Genomic DNA, 13,799 nt, shown 5'->3' with positions numbered 1-13,799 from the left:
AGCTTGGATCGACTGATTTGGAGGTCCGAAATCGAATCTGCCGCCCGGAGCTTAAGCTCGGCACCTCCTGGGCTCTCACCGCTTCTGCCTCATTGGGCCGCGCCCCCAGCTTCAATGGTTCAGGGGCTCTATGCCTGAGAAACTGAAGAGCCAGGCAATACACCTCGACAGTACGTAGCGCATGAGTCTGACAAATGTTGTAGGAAAACAATGCCACGATCGAGAGTAGAATTCAAAGCTTCACAAAGCTGGCAATATTTCCATTTTAATTTACTATTCTTGTGACGTTCATAACGACGGAGGTCTCGTGGCCTGGACAGGCAGAGACAGTTTGGCTCGAATTTCTTTCCATCACTTCCAGCCCGTGGGATTCAAACGTCCGCCCACAGTTTAGGCTGAAAACTGCATGGCCGGCTGCTCCTCAGCAGTAGGCGTCTCAGCATCGGCAATTCTCTCCCTCTCAATTTCCAGGCTTGCCTTCTCCTTCTTCTTGCCCATGGAGAACCACCTGCCACCTTTGGACTTGTTGGTACCAATCGATGGACTAGAGTTGAGTGAATCAAAGCTCTTCCCCAGAAGATCCTCTCCCGTACCATCTTTGCCAGCCCAGCTATTTTCGGCGACATCACTGCCACCAAAGCTAGGCCGGTGCTCCCGCTCTGAGCCCGTGTTTGAGCCTGGCCCAGCCTTCCTAGAGCCGCCGAGCCGCGATGAGATGGCAGAACCCTTGCGGAACAGCTTTCGCACCACATTGTCCGGGCCAGCGCTAGCCGACAGCTCCCTGAGGCTCATTGATGGCTCCGATGGGGTGTTTGAGAATGACTGGTCGAGAGACAGGGAATCGTGAGACTCGCTGATAGATGCACGGCTGCGAACTGACATCGATAGCCGTGAATCGGAACGATCGGCGACCGAGTCGTTTCCTGACGAGGGCGGCGGGTCTTCAAAGGCTCCTCTGGCGTGATCTCTTGCCTCTTTTGTCTTCTCCTTACTCTTGGCCTTGTCCTTGCTGCTGAAGATACTACCCATAAAGTTGGGGGAGAAGGAGGGCACGGTGGGATTGAGAGTTTTCAGAGACTTTTTCATAGGTCGGCTTCCGATCACTCCTACCTGGGACGGTGAAACTTGCGGGTTCAGTAGGTCATGCTCGTCAAGAATTTCATCGTCCGCTGAAGCGAGGGTCGTTTTAAGAGCCGAAGGAGATCCGCCGATCGAGGGACGCCGAGAGGGATTCCTGGACCATGTGTTGTTTTCTGGTGACCAGACGAGTCGTGACCGAGGGAAACCTTGCTGTTCTGGTGGCGGTGGCCAGAGATGGGATCCACTGTCTGTCGAGGGCCTGGGCATTTCAGACGAAGAAATCGAGGCAGGCCGCGGGCTGCTCTGATCGCGATCAAACACACCGGTCATGGCCCGAGCACCAAAGGGTAACAGACTTCTAGCTGAGAAGCCCCTCGTCCCCGCTGGGGGAGCGTAAGTGTCCATGGTATCCGGGCCAACTGAGTTGCGATTGAAAACGTTCCAATTCGACAGGCTGATCCGGCGCCTATTTGACGTTCCATCTAATTCATCAGTCTGACGAGGGAATGACTGGCTTTGTCCGTGCTTGAGGCTGCCCAGCTGAGGAGGCTCATCCAATGGCCGTGCGGGCTTACCGCGTTGGAAGGAAAACAGGGAAGCCAGCCGTTGAGTAGCAGGTTGTCCAGGAGCTGGAGCGGGGGATGCGAAATGCCCCGAGTTGATAGAACGCCTTTCGCTGTCGTCGTTCGGGAAGGGTGGAAACGGTAAATTCTGCTGGGATCCGTGAGCGCTGGAAAAAATGCTGCCCGAACGAGCCGATTGAGGCGACTGAGGATCATGCTCAGGAGATGCCGTCTGCAAAGGCGCGAACGGACTGGCAGGCTCGCGGTGAGAGGTCGGGCTGGCTGGTGCCTCATCTCCAGAATGCTCGTCATCCGTGAAGATATTACTAGGCAGTAGGGCCGCTGCCGAGGGGCTCAAGGGCGCACCAGCCGTCAGCGCCCTGATCTCGTCCTCGTCCATGTCGTCCATGTCCATAGACAAGTCGAGAAATGGCGCGGCAGCAAAGCCGGGTGGCGGGCGAGTGTTACTGTACCCGGGCGGCTGTGGAAGCGTGTCCAGCGAGGCGAAGGGAGGTGCAGGCGACATGACCACATTCGAGAGCGAGCTGCTGTGATGGCTTCGGCGCTTCACCTGGGCCTGCGAAGAAGTATCGAACTCGGCGCCAGTGGTGTTGGCTTGGTTGTAGAGGGCGAAAGCGGCTTGTGGAATCTGTTGAAGCTGAGCGTGGATCGAATTGAGACTATCATCGAGCTCCTTGGCCCGCTTGGTCTCGTGAAAAAGCTTCAAATTCCATTCGCGCTCCCTGCGCTGCCACTCGCGTCTCTTCTCGAGGTTATTTTGGCGCCACTCCTCATCATCCTCGCCGCCTGGTAGCTTCTTCCTGTCGTCCTCCAGCAACTTCACTTGATCTCTCTTGAACTTCAAGTCCGCTTCCAACTGCGAGCACTCTGCCTGCAACTTCTCGTTGCACTCACGGACTTCTGCCATTTTCGACTTTGCCTCCTCTTCGACTGTTTTCTTCTGTTCCTCGAAACTCTCCTTCTCCTTGCGCCACTCCTGGATTTGCCTCTCCATCTTGGCAATGTTATCGAAATATCGAGAGCGCTCAGCTTGCTTTGTCTTGAGTTCCTTCTCCAGTTGCGTCCTCCGCTGCACGGTCGACCGCATCGCCCTTTCGGTCGTGCCCATCTCCTTCTTGAGCTTCTCTGTCTGCTCTTCTTTCTTCTTCTGCTCTGCCTTTTTCTGCTGTTTCTCCTGCTCCAGTTCGTCCAACAACTTCTTGCTGTCGTCCTCCTCCTTCGTAATGACGGCTATAGTATCCTCGATTTCAGCCTTGATGTTGCTGAACCTCTGTCCAAGCTCTCTAACCTCGGCCTCGGAGGTACTGTCCTTGCGAATAGGCCTCTGCTCTATACTGCTCACCGACGGGGATGCTCTCCGACCAACTGTGTTCCGCCTTGGTACCGACCCAGCTGTGCTAGGCTCTCTCGTCAATGCCGAGCCACCGTCAGGAATTGTCGCGGATTCAATCGCCGGTAGAGGACTTCTCGGTGCACCATTCTCGTCGCCATTCTCGCCCTGTGTTGTGGAAGGTGGCTCCTCGGGTTCAAAATTCGGGGGTAAGCGGGAGTTTCCTAGGCGCGGTCGTCCACTAGGGTCGAAAGTTTGGAGGCGGACGACTTGGCTGCCAGCTTGAAAGCTGTTGGATCCAACGGCGATGACCCGTACGTTGTAGAAATGATTTGGCTTAAGGCCGGTCACAGTAATGGCTGTTTCTTGGTTTGCTGGAGACTCGCCCACTTTTTTTTGCGACACATGTGTTAGAGTTCAGGCAAAGATCTAAGACCGAAATCACCACGCCCACTGCCACACGTAAGATTGCTTACCGACTACGCCGTTCACCTGGATAAGGAACTTGTGCACCGGCTTGCTGGGGTGCGGTCTCGCCCAGCTCACAGTTGCCTTGTCGAGACCAATACCGGAGAGCACGACATCGGGCGCGTCGGGGACGTCGACGCCAAGGATGTTAATCAGTTCGGGAACAGGCTTCCACAGCGTCTGGGAGGCCCTTCGAAGCAGCCTGTACGAAAGTATTGTCAGTGACGGCCTCCCCAAGCGTCCAAGCATGGTCGCGTGCTCGTGCAGAAGAACAGGGCTCGGATCCAATCGTACCATAGTGCTGCGACGCTGAAGAGCACCATTGTGGCATTCTCCTCGCAGAGGCGGTCCAAGTGGTCGAAGTCGATGTGAGAGGCGGCTTTCATGTATATGTTATCGACCGAGATGTCGTTCTGGTCGATATAGGCGGCGACGTAGATGAGGATGCAGCAGGTCGCAACGGTGACATGCACGAAGGCGCTCTTACGCTCGATGAGCCAGGCGATGAGCAGACAAATGAGGGTGAGTAGCGGCAGAATCGATGTCCAAGAGATCCATAACATATCGGAGTGGGAGTAATGCCGGCCGAGGAGAGAAGGAGGGGTAGAGCGGATCGGGATCGGGGTGGGATGGTGGTGAGGCGGAGGCGGAGGAGGAGGAGGAGGGCAACATAGAACCGACCGATCAATGGGGGAAGAAGGGAAAAAGTAAAAATGCGATGTGGTAGCAAGGCGGACGGATAGTGCACACAAAGTCCAAGTCGGCCGAGTCAAGCGGCGGGAGGCCAACAAGGAAGCTGGTACATGCACGAGGGTCAAATGAAGCTGTATCCGAACGACAACGACTCCTCTCCGCGCGACAAAACACAGAAGGGATTTTCTCTCATGCGATGGCGACGGCCTGGTGACTCTTGGATCGTGGTAGAGTAGCAGGCAGTATGGAGAAGTCGGTAAGAGAAAGGCAAGGGCGGCCAGGCGGCACACTCGCCCTGATGCCTCAAGCAGCCAAGCTCGTCTCCACGATCTGAGGGTTCAGGGGTTCCTCATTCGCTGCTCCAGGGGTACCAGCAGCTGCCCTGACCTCCGTTTTCCACGCTTAGGCGCATCAGCTATGACGCTAAGCCTTGAGCGAATCTTCCCAACCGCCAAATTGCAACGCCCTCAATATAACCTTGAACAAAGCGAGAGCCTCATCTCGGCACTTCGAACCGGAGAGACGCCACGCCGCCTTCACCTTCTCCTTCACCTTCACAGTCGACGGCGGGCAACCTGCATACCACGTAGACCGGCTCACTCGACTCGTGGACTCACGAACAACCACTGGGAAATGATGTGGGTGCCTGCCTGGACAGGAATGCTACAGTATGGTGTGCTTGCATCAGCATAGGGACAATGAGATAGGCCCTTGAGGTTCACAAGTGGATTCTTTGCACAATGATCGACACTGCAAACGGGAGACAAGCCCCCAATCACGCCCTGCGGACCGTCGCAGTGCAATGGCAGCTGCAGTAGTGTGCTTGAGCTGGCAGGCCCCCATGATGCTTGATCTGCTCCCCCTCCCCCTCCCTGAAATCATGTGGCAGTTTGCAAAATGGATAGTCCGGTGCCAGAAGCCTTCGCCGGCGATGTGCTTGCTATCTGCTTAGGCCGTGGCGATGGCTTGAGAGGCCTCGGTTGCTGGACGCCGCGTCAGGGCCGAGATGGAATCAAAAACAGTCGCGGATCTAGAGGAAGCTTATCTTTGCACACGTGCTAGTGCGCTTTCTAGTCGCAACGGTGAGTTTTGCACGCCAATTTACAGGATTTGGGGGACAATCTCTGCGAAGGCTTACTGTCAATCTTTGCCCACGATCTTGCGGGGTCGCGAGGACTTCCGCCCGGCGATTTTATCGGCCATTGACTTTGGGATCTTCCCGGTCCCGGGTCCCCGGTTGCAGGTCGCAGCCCCGTCCTGGCAAATTTGTTGTGTCGCATGGCTTTGCATTGAGCGCAATTGATTCACATGAGCATTACTGGGATCACTTGATTGGGTCGTGGCTTGTTGCATCTCCCTGCAGGGACCAAGGTCTGTTGGGTGCGGCCGCCTTGGGGATTTTACGAGGTCTCGGCGGCAGGGCTGAGGCAGGATTGTCAAGAAGGGCTTCAGCCTCGTCACCCGATCCTTCCGTCAGACGGTGAGACGGTGAGTAACAGCTTCAACCGAAAGCTATTGGTGATCCTTCAACACTTTGTTGAAGTTGGCATAGGGAAGGCTGTTTCAGGGACGGCTTTATCCGGGGTAGGCGAGGGTCCTTGTAGATCGGATGAACGTCCGAGTGTCAAGCAGGCCTAAGCGTTAACCTGGATACGTGAAGGAGGCTGAGGTACTATCAGCAATGGAAATTATTCAACTCTGCCGGCCTTGTCTGTAATAAACATATGTTGCCGCATGTGCCTGGGGAATTTAACAGCAGCAGTCTTCAAGCCTGAGCAACCTCTGCGATGCACATAGACCCCGGTCATTGGCAATTCCACCTTGGTATTTAGAGGAAACGCGTGCATAGTGAATCGTATGCATGTTGTGTGATCCGGGGAGCGGACCTCAAACCATCGAGCTCACTCAGAGCAAAGCACAAAATGGAACCTCGAAACCTGCTGTGGGCCATGCTATTGTACATCGGTGCTGAGTTACTGAGGCTTTTCCATACAGCCTATAGACTGAGAAGTTTATACTTCGTCATTTACTAGTGTCCATCATCTTGGTGGTGGCTATCTCACCGTAAGGTGTTGGTTCAGGGGGAAGTCATATTCGCCATTGAATAGCTGTGTCTACATAGCAATATGCTATAAGAGGATCGACACACGCATGTTTAGCGAGCACATGACATTGTCCTGAGAGCGGAGATTTGAGAGAAGAACTGCTGTCTGACTCGTGGGACTGAAACATGACACTCAAAACATGAACATGAATTGCGAGCAATGCCGAAACTAGAATGCCTAGTAATCATGTTCTAGGAGCGTCGCCTGTGGCTGTCAGTTATTCAAGGTCACGAACATGTTCTCAAGCGATGCTGTAAAGACCAACAGACCGGAGCGATCTCTTTGAGAGTGCTCCAATACACACACCATATCGGGATATGTGTAGTCCACGTGGGCAGTTTGTGGTAAGATAATAATCCCGAGAATGCACTACAGGCAGACGAGTTGAACCTGAAAAGAATGTTGGGACGCGTTTCGTTCTCACCGTCAGCATTTGGGACGGACCGGCCCAACAAGCTCCAGGGCTGAAGGGAGATGGGCAGCAGGCTGGCGGTGGCGGGGCTGGCGGGATTCGCCTTCACCGCGCAGGGCAGGCAGGGCAGACAGGGTCACATTGTCACACGGGTCGACTCGTGCCCAAAGCTGTTGGCCATCTACGTGTAGACAAAAAGCAGGGGCGACTTGCTGACCGCGGATTGCGGAGGATCGTCGACCATGCTGCCGTGGCTGCTCTGCTGTGGTCTAAGTCGAGGGGGGGCTTGGTTTACGCCTTCCGGAGTCATGCAAAGCAATAAGAAGCAGTCAACGCATTACATACGTCTCTAGAATTTTCACAACGCCATGATGTCATTGAGCATTGCAGCAGGAGCGCATTCGGCTCCGTTTCCGGCCGTCGTAACCGGACGGTCACTGCCTCGGTCACCCTCGTGAAGAGCAAAACCAAAACGAGGGCCAAACCTGGGGGCAGACAGACAGGCGATGGGCAATCCATCCGGCCAGGCACCTTGCTGCTGTTAGCCAGGCAGGAGGCCACGACTGAGAGCGAATCAGGGGTTAGTCAGGTGGTCTGTTGGTGGCATCCATTTGGGTGGTGAGACGTCGGGACGTCGCCTGGGCAGACGGCCAGCGGACGGACTTCTCACCTCGGTTAGGAAACGTAACGGCAACCACCTTGTTCGTACCTGGGGCGGGCGTCCGTCTGTCTTCCATGTACTTGTATTTGTTGAGCGCTGGAGGGCTTTTATCCCCGGCCCCATGCAGATAGATCTGAAGCCTCGTGACACAACAATGACTTGACCACCCTAGAAGACAGCCTGCCACACTGCCGTTACCCCTGCCTGGTCTTTGTCTCTCTCACGTCCCACCAGCCTTGCTGCTTTCCCCGTTGATCGCACCTCTTCAAGCCTGGCCCCTCGTTGTTGTGTCATACAGAAATAAGAACAAGACCTGCGCCATCATACTAGACTATTTCAACGAAAGAACCTTCCTCCCTCCCTTGCCTTTTCTGTTCTTGGCGCAGTGGTTGACCTTTCCTGCTGATTTTGCCCTGTCCTTCCTGTTCGATGGTACCTCGGCACTTTGCACTACTATCTTTCTATCTATGATCGCCTTACATCGCAAATAAACAAGCAGTCAGCCCCGGTTTTTACCAGCAGAAATTCGCATCCGTTGATTCGCCCGCCACCACTGTCACAAGCTTGCCAGAATCACAAGCAGACATTCCAAATCCACAGCATTTCCCAAAGCAGCCTTGCCCCATCGCTAGTTATTCCCACTCGCCTCGACCCTTTCCGAGGCTCACCGGTGGCCGACCAGACCCAGTTTTTCCCCCCCAACGCTCGATCGATTTATCTAAACAATTGCGCAAACGCTGTCCAGCAGCCCCTTTTACTACGCACGCACTCCTCATCGACGACTTTCCACACGGTCCGCCAGCTCCAAAGATCGCATGTGAGACTTCCCGCGCTGTACCACCAGTGGGACGCCCACGACAACCTCCCGCAGCCGCACAACCATCCCCTAAGTTACCTTCCGATCCGCTTCCACAACCATGCAGTACGTGCGCAACTTGTCAGACTCTGTCTCGACGGCATGGAACTCCATAAACCCAGCCACCCTTAGCGGTGCCATCGACGTGATAGTAGTAGAACAGGCAGACGGCACACTGTCATGCTCGCCCTTCCACGTCCGCTTCGGCAAGTTCTCGCTCTTGCGCCCATACGAGAAGAAGGTTGAATTCAAGGTCAATGGCAAGAAGCAGGACTATGCCATGAAGCTGGGTGAGGGCGGCGAGGCCTTCTTTGTGTTCGAGACTAGCGACACCATCCCCCAGAGTTTGCAGACGTCGCCTCTAGTGTCCCCTGCTTCGAGCCCCCCGCTACAGCCTTCCACTCCGGGGAGGGCCACCACCATGCCGCCTGCTTTGCAAGAGCCGCCTCTGTTAGACTTGGACTTGGATGCAGAAAGGGACATTGATAAGCTGGCTTCCGCGAGCTTCACCAGGCCACCCCTTGGGCCGATCTATTCGAGCTCAGCACCACGGGAAAAGGGTCAGTTGCCATTATTCCCTTGTGCTCAAAGTGTTGGCCTGTTTTTAACCTAATTTGTACATAGGTATACTGTCTCCTATGATGACATCGCCCGCACTGGTGGGTGGCAGGCCCGTTTCGGGAGACTGGTCCTCACTGCGACCGCACAGCGATGATATCCTCCGCGAGTCTGCGCGCCAGAAGCACAAGGGGCCTGACCTGAACGAAACGGGCGACCTTGCCGACTTCTCCGACAGATCCCACAGCCCTCCACCCTTGCCGCCAAGTGAGGCCCTCGAGCGCGCAATAAACCTGTCGAGCCAGCTGCAGGCTGTGAATCTGCCCACCCATGTTACCGACACAGGCGATCTAATGTTGGACATGACTGGATTCAAGAACAACGAGGAGGATGCCATCCACGCCGAAATTCTAGCGAGAAAAGTGCTGTCCCAAGAGCTTGAGGGCAACTATGACATAGGCGCGCTGTTCGGAATCGATGAGCACGGCAACCTCTGGATATACAGCAGCGAGGAGGCCAAAGACGCAGCTATGCGCAAGACAATGGAGTCTGCATCCGGAATTCGATCTCAAACCTTCGATGCTGATGCGGTGTCTGACCCGGGCTATCATAGCGATGACAGCAGTCGTGACTCTGCGACGGCAGCGTTTCCCGGCCATCGACGAACGGAGTCGGACGTGGGTCAGGGTATGGAGTTGCAAACACCGCCTTCGTCTCCGGGTTCAAGCAAGGCCGGTCGTGTCGGGATGGGCGATCCAAATATTAACTACGCCAAGACCTTGCGCCTGACTAGCGATCAGTTGCATGGCTTGAATCTGAAGCCCGGCGAGAACATCATGAGCTTTACAGTCAACCGCGCGACTTGCACCGCGGCCCTCTACTTGTGGAAACACGACACTCCCGTGGTGATCTCGGACATCGATGGGACCATCACGAAATCTGACGCCTTGGGCCACGTGCTGAACATGATAGGGCGTGATTGGACACACGCTGGCGTTGCGAAGCTCTATTCGGACATCGAAGCCAACGGGTACAATATCATGTACCTGACCTCACGTTCCGTTGGACAATCGGATACTACCCGCGCGTATCTGGGCGGCATTGTGCAGGACGGCTATAGACTGCCACGGGGACCAACAATCTTATCTCCGGACAGGACGATGGCAGCACTGAGGAGAGAGATCTACTTGCGCAAGCCGCACGTGTTCAAGATGGCCACCCTACGCGACATAAAGAACCTCTACGGCGCGGATCACCATCCTTTCTACGCTGGGTTCGGCAATCGTCTCACGGATCAGATTTCGTATCGCACGGTAGACGTCCCAAGGACAAGGATCTTCACAATCAACTCCAACGCCGAGGTATCCCTCGACCTCCTGTCCCTCAACAAGCTCAAGCTGTCTTACGTGTCTATGACGGACGTCGTGGACCACTACTTCCCGCCAGTATCCACGATTGTCAAGGGCGGAGGGGAGGAGTACACCGACTTCGCGTACTGGCGCGACAAGCCGCTGGACATGGACGAGTTCTCGGCTTCCGAGTCAGGGTCCGACGACGAAACCTCCCGCAAGAGGCCAGGTGACCTTGAGAGTCAGTATGCCGAGGACGATGAAGATGACGATGAGGTCGAGGGTGACGGCCTCGGGGACTCGTACATCTCGAGGGGGTCTTTTGATGACGGATATGGGTACGGCGAGGCCGAGGCCGAGGGCAGTGTGCTCAGCGGCGACTACGACGACGAACAGCTCGATGGCGGCATGTTGGGGAGCCTGGTGCTCGAGGAAGAGGACGCCGACGACGAGGAGGATGAAGGAGACGACGTTGACGAGGCAGCGCAAGAAGACGAGGAGGAGGGTAAAGCGGAGGAAGAAAGGCTCGCACCGCCCAAGTCGGCGATACCGGCTAGGACCCCGTCGCCAAAGATCGCGGTTGAGGATCTCAGCGCCGAGATGATCACCGGGATGATGAACCTCTCCGTGGAGAAGGAGCTTCAGCAATGACAGCCTCCAGCGGCTTCACTCGGGGACGTACTTGTACGATGAAAAGGAGAACAGCGAGATTGATTGCATACTTAATTTGGTGGGCTTCCCTCACCTCAGCCCTGGAATGAGGCTGCAGTGTGGGTTCAGGAGATTGTCAGGGACTACGGATCTGTACTCGAGTCGTTCACCATCATCATTGCACAGCAAGGAGTTTTGGTTTGGAATTCCCAGGGAATAAATGGGGGCATTAGAAATACGCATTAGAAGCGTGAAAATTAGCATTTCTGTATCTTCCGCTTCATCAACTTCAGCTTCTGTAAAATACCGGCCTGTTTCCACGTAACCGGACTTAGACCTTGCCCGTGGTGCTGTATTATGATTCCAAGCATAGCCCATTGCCCGGACCATCTGTGAAGTGAGACGAAAGCTGTTGGCTCTTGGGAAGTGCTGCAAGCAACCATGCCGTGTGATCAGCACAGCTATCTTAAAACAATAGTCCAGTCCCTTCAAGATGGAGGGCTGAACTCGGTTGTTCAGCGTTGATGAGATGGCCTTATAGGCGTTACTTTCCCTCCCTTTCATCTCGATAACACTGGTGTAATGTCGAGTTCCGTCCTGGGCACACGGGCATTTTCTTGTTGGACTGTTCGAAGATCTCTTCGCAGATCTCGTGTGTCCAAATGACGCGTCATGGGGCATGCTCGACAAAGCCTCGAATCCCCGCCTTCTCTGGCTATTTTATGTGAATTCTGCCCATGATGATACCGCAAATTCAAGGGTCCTGACCATGGATTTCATAGTGAAGCAACTGCACATGAGTTCGTAGATCTGGTCCTGGAATATGCAAGGTGACCGGATCAGGGGCACTCGTCTACCCGGTACCAGGTAACCCAGGCTGCGCATTCGACAAGCCATTTGTTGGTTGTGGCCCTAGGCTCTGCCCTGGCGCTGAGTCTGGAGTGACGAGTCGCTCAGATAAGACTGGATCAGTAGGGCGTCCGTACTGCCCGATGGAGTCCCCGAGGATGGACTGAGCTTGTGCTGATTGTAAACATCCAGACAAACCATTGACCGCACGCTCTGCGTGCACAGCTCTGGTCTCGTACAGGGTCTCAGGCCGGCCTCTGTTTGACGGCACAGTCGCCGATGCCATATGACCGAAGTAAGATTCTGGCCAATAGGAGCGCGGAATGTTCAGAATGCTCAGTGGATTTTCCTGCAGCGTCCACTGTCCACTTCCATCAGTCGCTCGTCCGGCATCTGCTGATCTGGGTAAAGTGAGTATCGGAGGAGGATTCTGAATGGCGCCGGTATCGTTGCTATCTAGGGTGTGAGTGTCGCCGCCCAACTTGCGGCTGTCTTCGTGCGCCCCTGCCTCATTCGATGATATGGAGGACTCAGCACTGGCCGTCACCTGAGGATCACCGATTGTCGTATCATCAGCCCAGGAGCGTTCACCTGTACGCGACATTGCAAATGGTGACATTGCAAATGGAGGGGATGGCGTAGATGCGTAGAGCGGCTGTCCCGAAGCTGCCCAATCCCTCAGAGCATCGCTACCTGCAGCTGGTGAGAACCTGTTTGACGCCAATATTGCCGCGCTGGTGCGTCCAAGATTCTGTGTTACAGGTGCTGTCCCTGCATAGTCCAGCTGAGGTGCGTCACGGGCAGAGTCCTACTCCGCAGTCATGTCAACATCCTCCTCACCAACCTGCTCGCCGACCTGCGCGTCTTGGCCTGCACCAAAGACATCCTCCATTGTACCACCCTCGACTCCATCGCCGCCGACATCTTCATCGTTCGGCTGATGTTCCATGGCGTCAACCATCTCCTCGTCTTCGTCGTCGTCTTCTTCACTATCATCTTCGCCATTCCTCGCGAGAACATCTCGAAGCCCCCAACCTACACCGCTAAGCACAAACTTCTCACTCGGCAGTCGCACGCCCCATTCGCCGGGCGGCACACGCGGCAACGCAACCTTGTTCCTCTCGGCAGCTAGACTCGCAAGAGCGTCCTTGCTGATGCCGCCGCCGCCGGTCGCGCCGCCGCCGCCGCGAAACTGGTAAGCCAGCCGTGCGCCGATTGCCAATTTCACAGCATTGGCGGTCACGGTTGCGTCCCCGCCACTGCCTGGAACCGTAGCCGTGCCACCAGCCGTGGCAGATGGCTTGGATCCGGCATGTGTAGTGTATGGATCGGCGGCGAGGTAGATGGAGTCGCTTAGCACAGAGGCGGTGTGTCGGTAGGCGAAGTCGAGCAGAAGAAGGGGTATGCGAGATTCGAAGGCCGTAACACCTTGAGCGTTAAGGAGTAGCTCGATTGTGCGCTGGTCGCGCGGTCTCGGGGCGGAGCTGGTAGGTGAGGTCGGTGCCGCAGGTTGGGAGGCTGCAGCGGCAGCTGCTGGGGAGCCCTGTGCTGCTGCTGCTGATGGTTGGGGCTGCGACTGCGACTGCGATGGTTGTGAGTTTGAAGCTACGCCGTTGGTAGCTGGTTGTGTCTGGGAGTTGGATGGCTGGGATTGCGACTGGGTGTTGTTAACGGTCTGAGACGCGGAGCCGCCAGGCGAAGAGGATGGCACGCCATTTGTCTGAGGCGGAGCGGCAGGAGACATGGCGGAGACTGTGGGATGCGATGAGGCTTGATTGCGTGAGATTGGGCAGGCGTGCAAAACTTCGCGACTGGGCGCGGCGCGAGGCAGGTGAAGGCGGGAAGAAAGCGAGCGATGGCCTCAGACCGTTGTGTTGTTGTTTGAGGCTGTTCGAGTCAGAGTCAATCGGTATGGTGTAATCGTTGTGGTATGGATGCGAGTTCAGAGGTGTCGCTTAGCAGCGATCAAGGGCGAACTCAGGTTTGGGTTGAGGAGAGGTTGAACTGAACCGGGTCCGCAGGCCTAAGAGAAGCTCCAGGCAAGGACGGCTGAAGCTCCAGACTGCACCTTCCCAGGTTCGCGAACGGGGTCGGCAACTGGCGAAACAATTGGCCGCCGTGAGTTGCAAATGGAAGGCGGGCAGGCACGCAAGTACCTAGGTACCCTGCGGCAATGAGCAACCAGCAGCAGCCAGCAGCAGCA

At 55.7% G+C, this 13,799-nt stretch overlaps 3 protein-coding genes across 3 annotated transcripts; 1 reads left to right on the top strand and 2 right to left on the bottom strand.

Annotated features, from left to right (window-relative positions):
* Positions 1 to 390: 390 nt before the first annotated feature.
* Positions 391 to 4,025, bottom strand: J7T55_000471 (uncharacterized protein; the record flags this gene model as incomplete). Its single annotated transcript, XM_053135749.1, has 3 exons — positions 391 to 3,383; positions 3,471 to 3,664; positions 3,757 to 4,025. 3 exons carry the CDS (start codon positions 4,023 to 4,025, stop codon positions 391 to 393), a joined length of 3,456 nt encoding a protein of 1,151 aa, XP_052986544.1.
* A 4,225-nt stretch (positions 4,026 to 8,250) lies between these two features.
* On the top strand, positions 8,251 to 10,747 carry J7T55_000470 (nuclear elongation and deformation protein 1; the record flags this gene model as incomplete). The annotated part of the gene is made up of 2 exons (XM_053135748.1): positions 8,251 to 8,749; positions 8,814 to 10,747. 2 exons carry the CDS (start codon positions 8,251 to 8,253, stop codon positions 10,745 to 10,747), a joined length of 2,433 nt encoding a protein of 810 aa, XP_052986543.1.
* Positions 10,748 to 11,600: 853 nt separating this feature from the next.
* On the bottom strand, positions 11,601 to 13,340 carry J7T55_000469 (transcription initiation factor tfiid subunit 9; the record flags this gene model as incomplete). The annotated part of the gene is made up of 2 exons (XM_053135747.1): positions 11,601 to 12,330; positions 12,409 to 13,340. The coding sequence occupies 2 exons, from the start codon at positions 13,338 to 13,340 to the stop codon at positions 11,601 to 11,603; spliced, it is 1,662 nt and encodes a 553-aa protein (XP_052986542.1).
* Between the last annotated feature and the right edge of the window lie 459 nt (positions 13,341 to 13,799).

Source organism: Diaporthe amygdali (assembly GCF_026229845.1).
Source record: "Diaporthe amygdali strain CAA958 chromosome Unknown NODE_59_length_222216_cov_65_098826, whole genome shotgun sequence".
NCBI lineage: Eukaryota > Fungi > Ascomycota > Sordariomycetes > Diaporthales > Diaporthaceae > Diaporthe > Diaporthe amygdali.
Note: the sequence above shows the minus strand (reverse complement) of the source record. Positions and strands in the feature narration are given on the sequence as shown.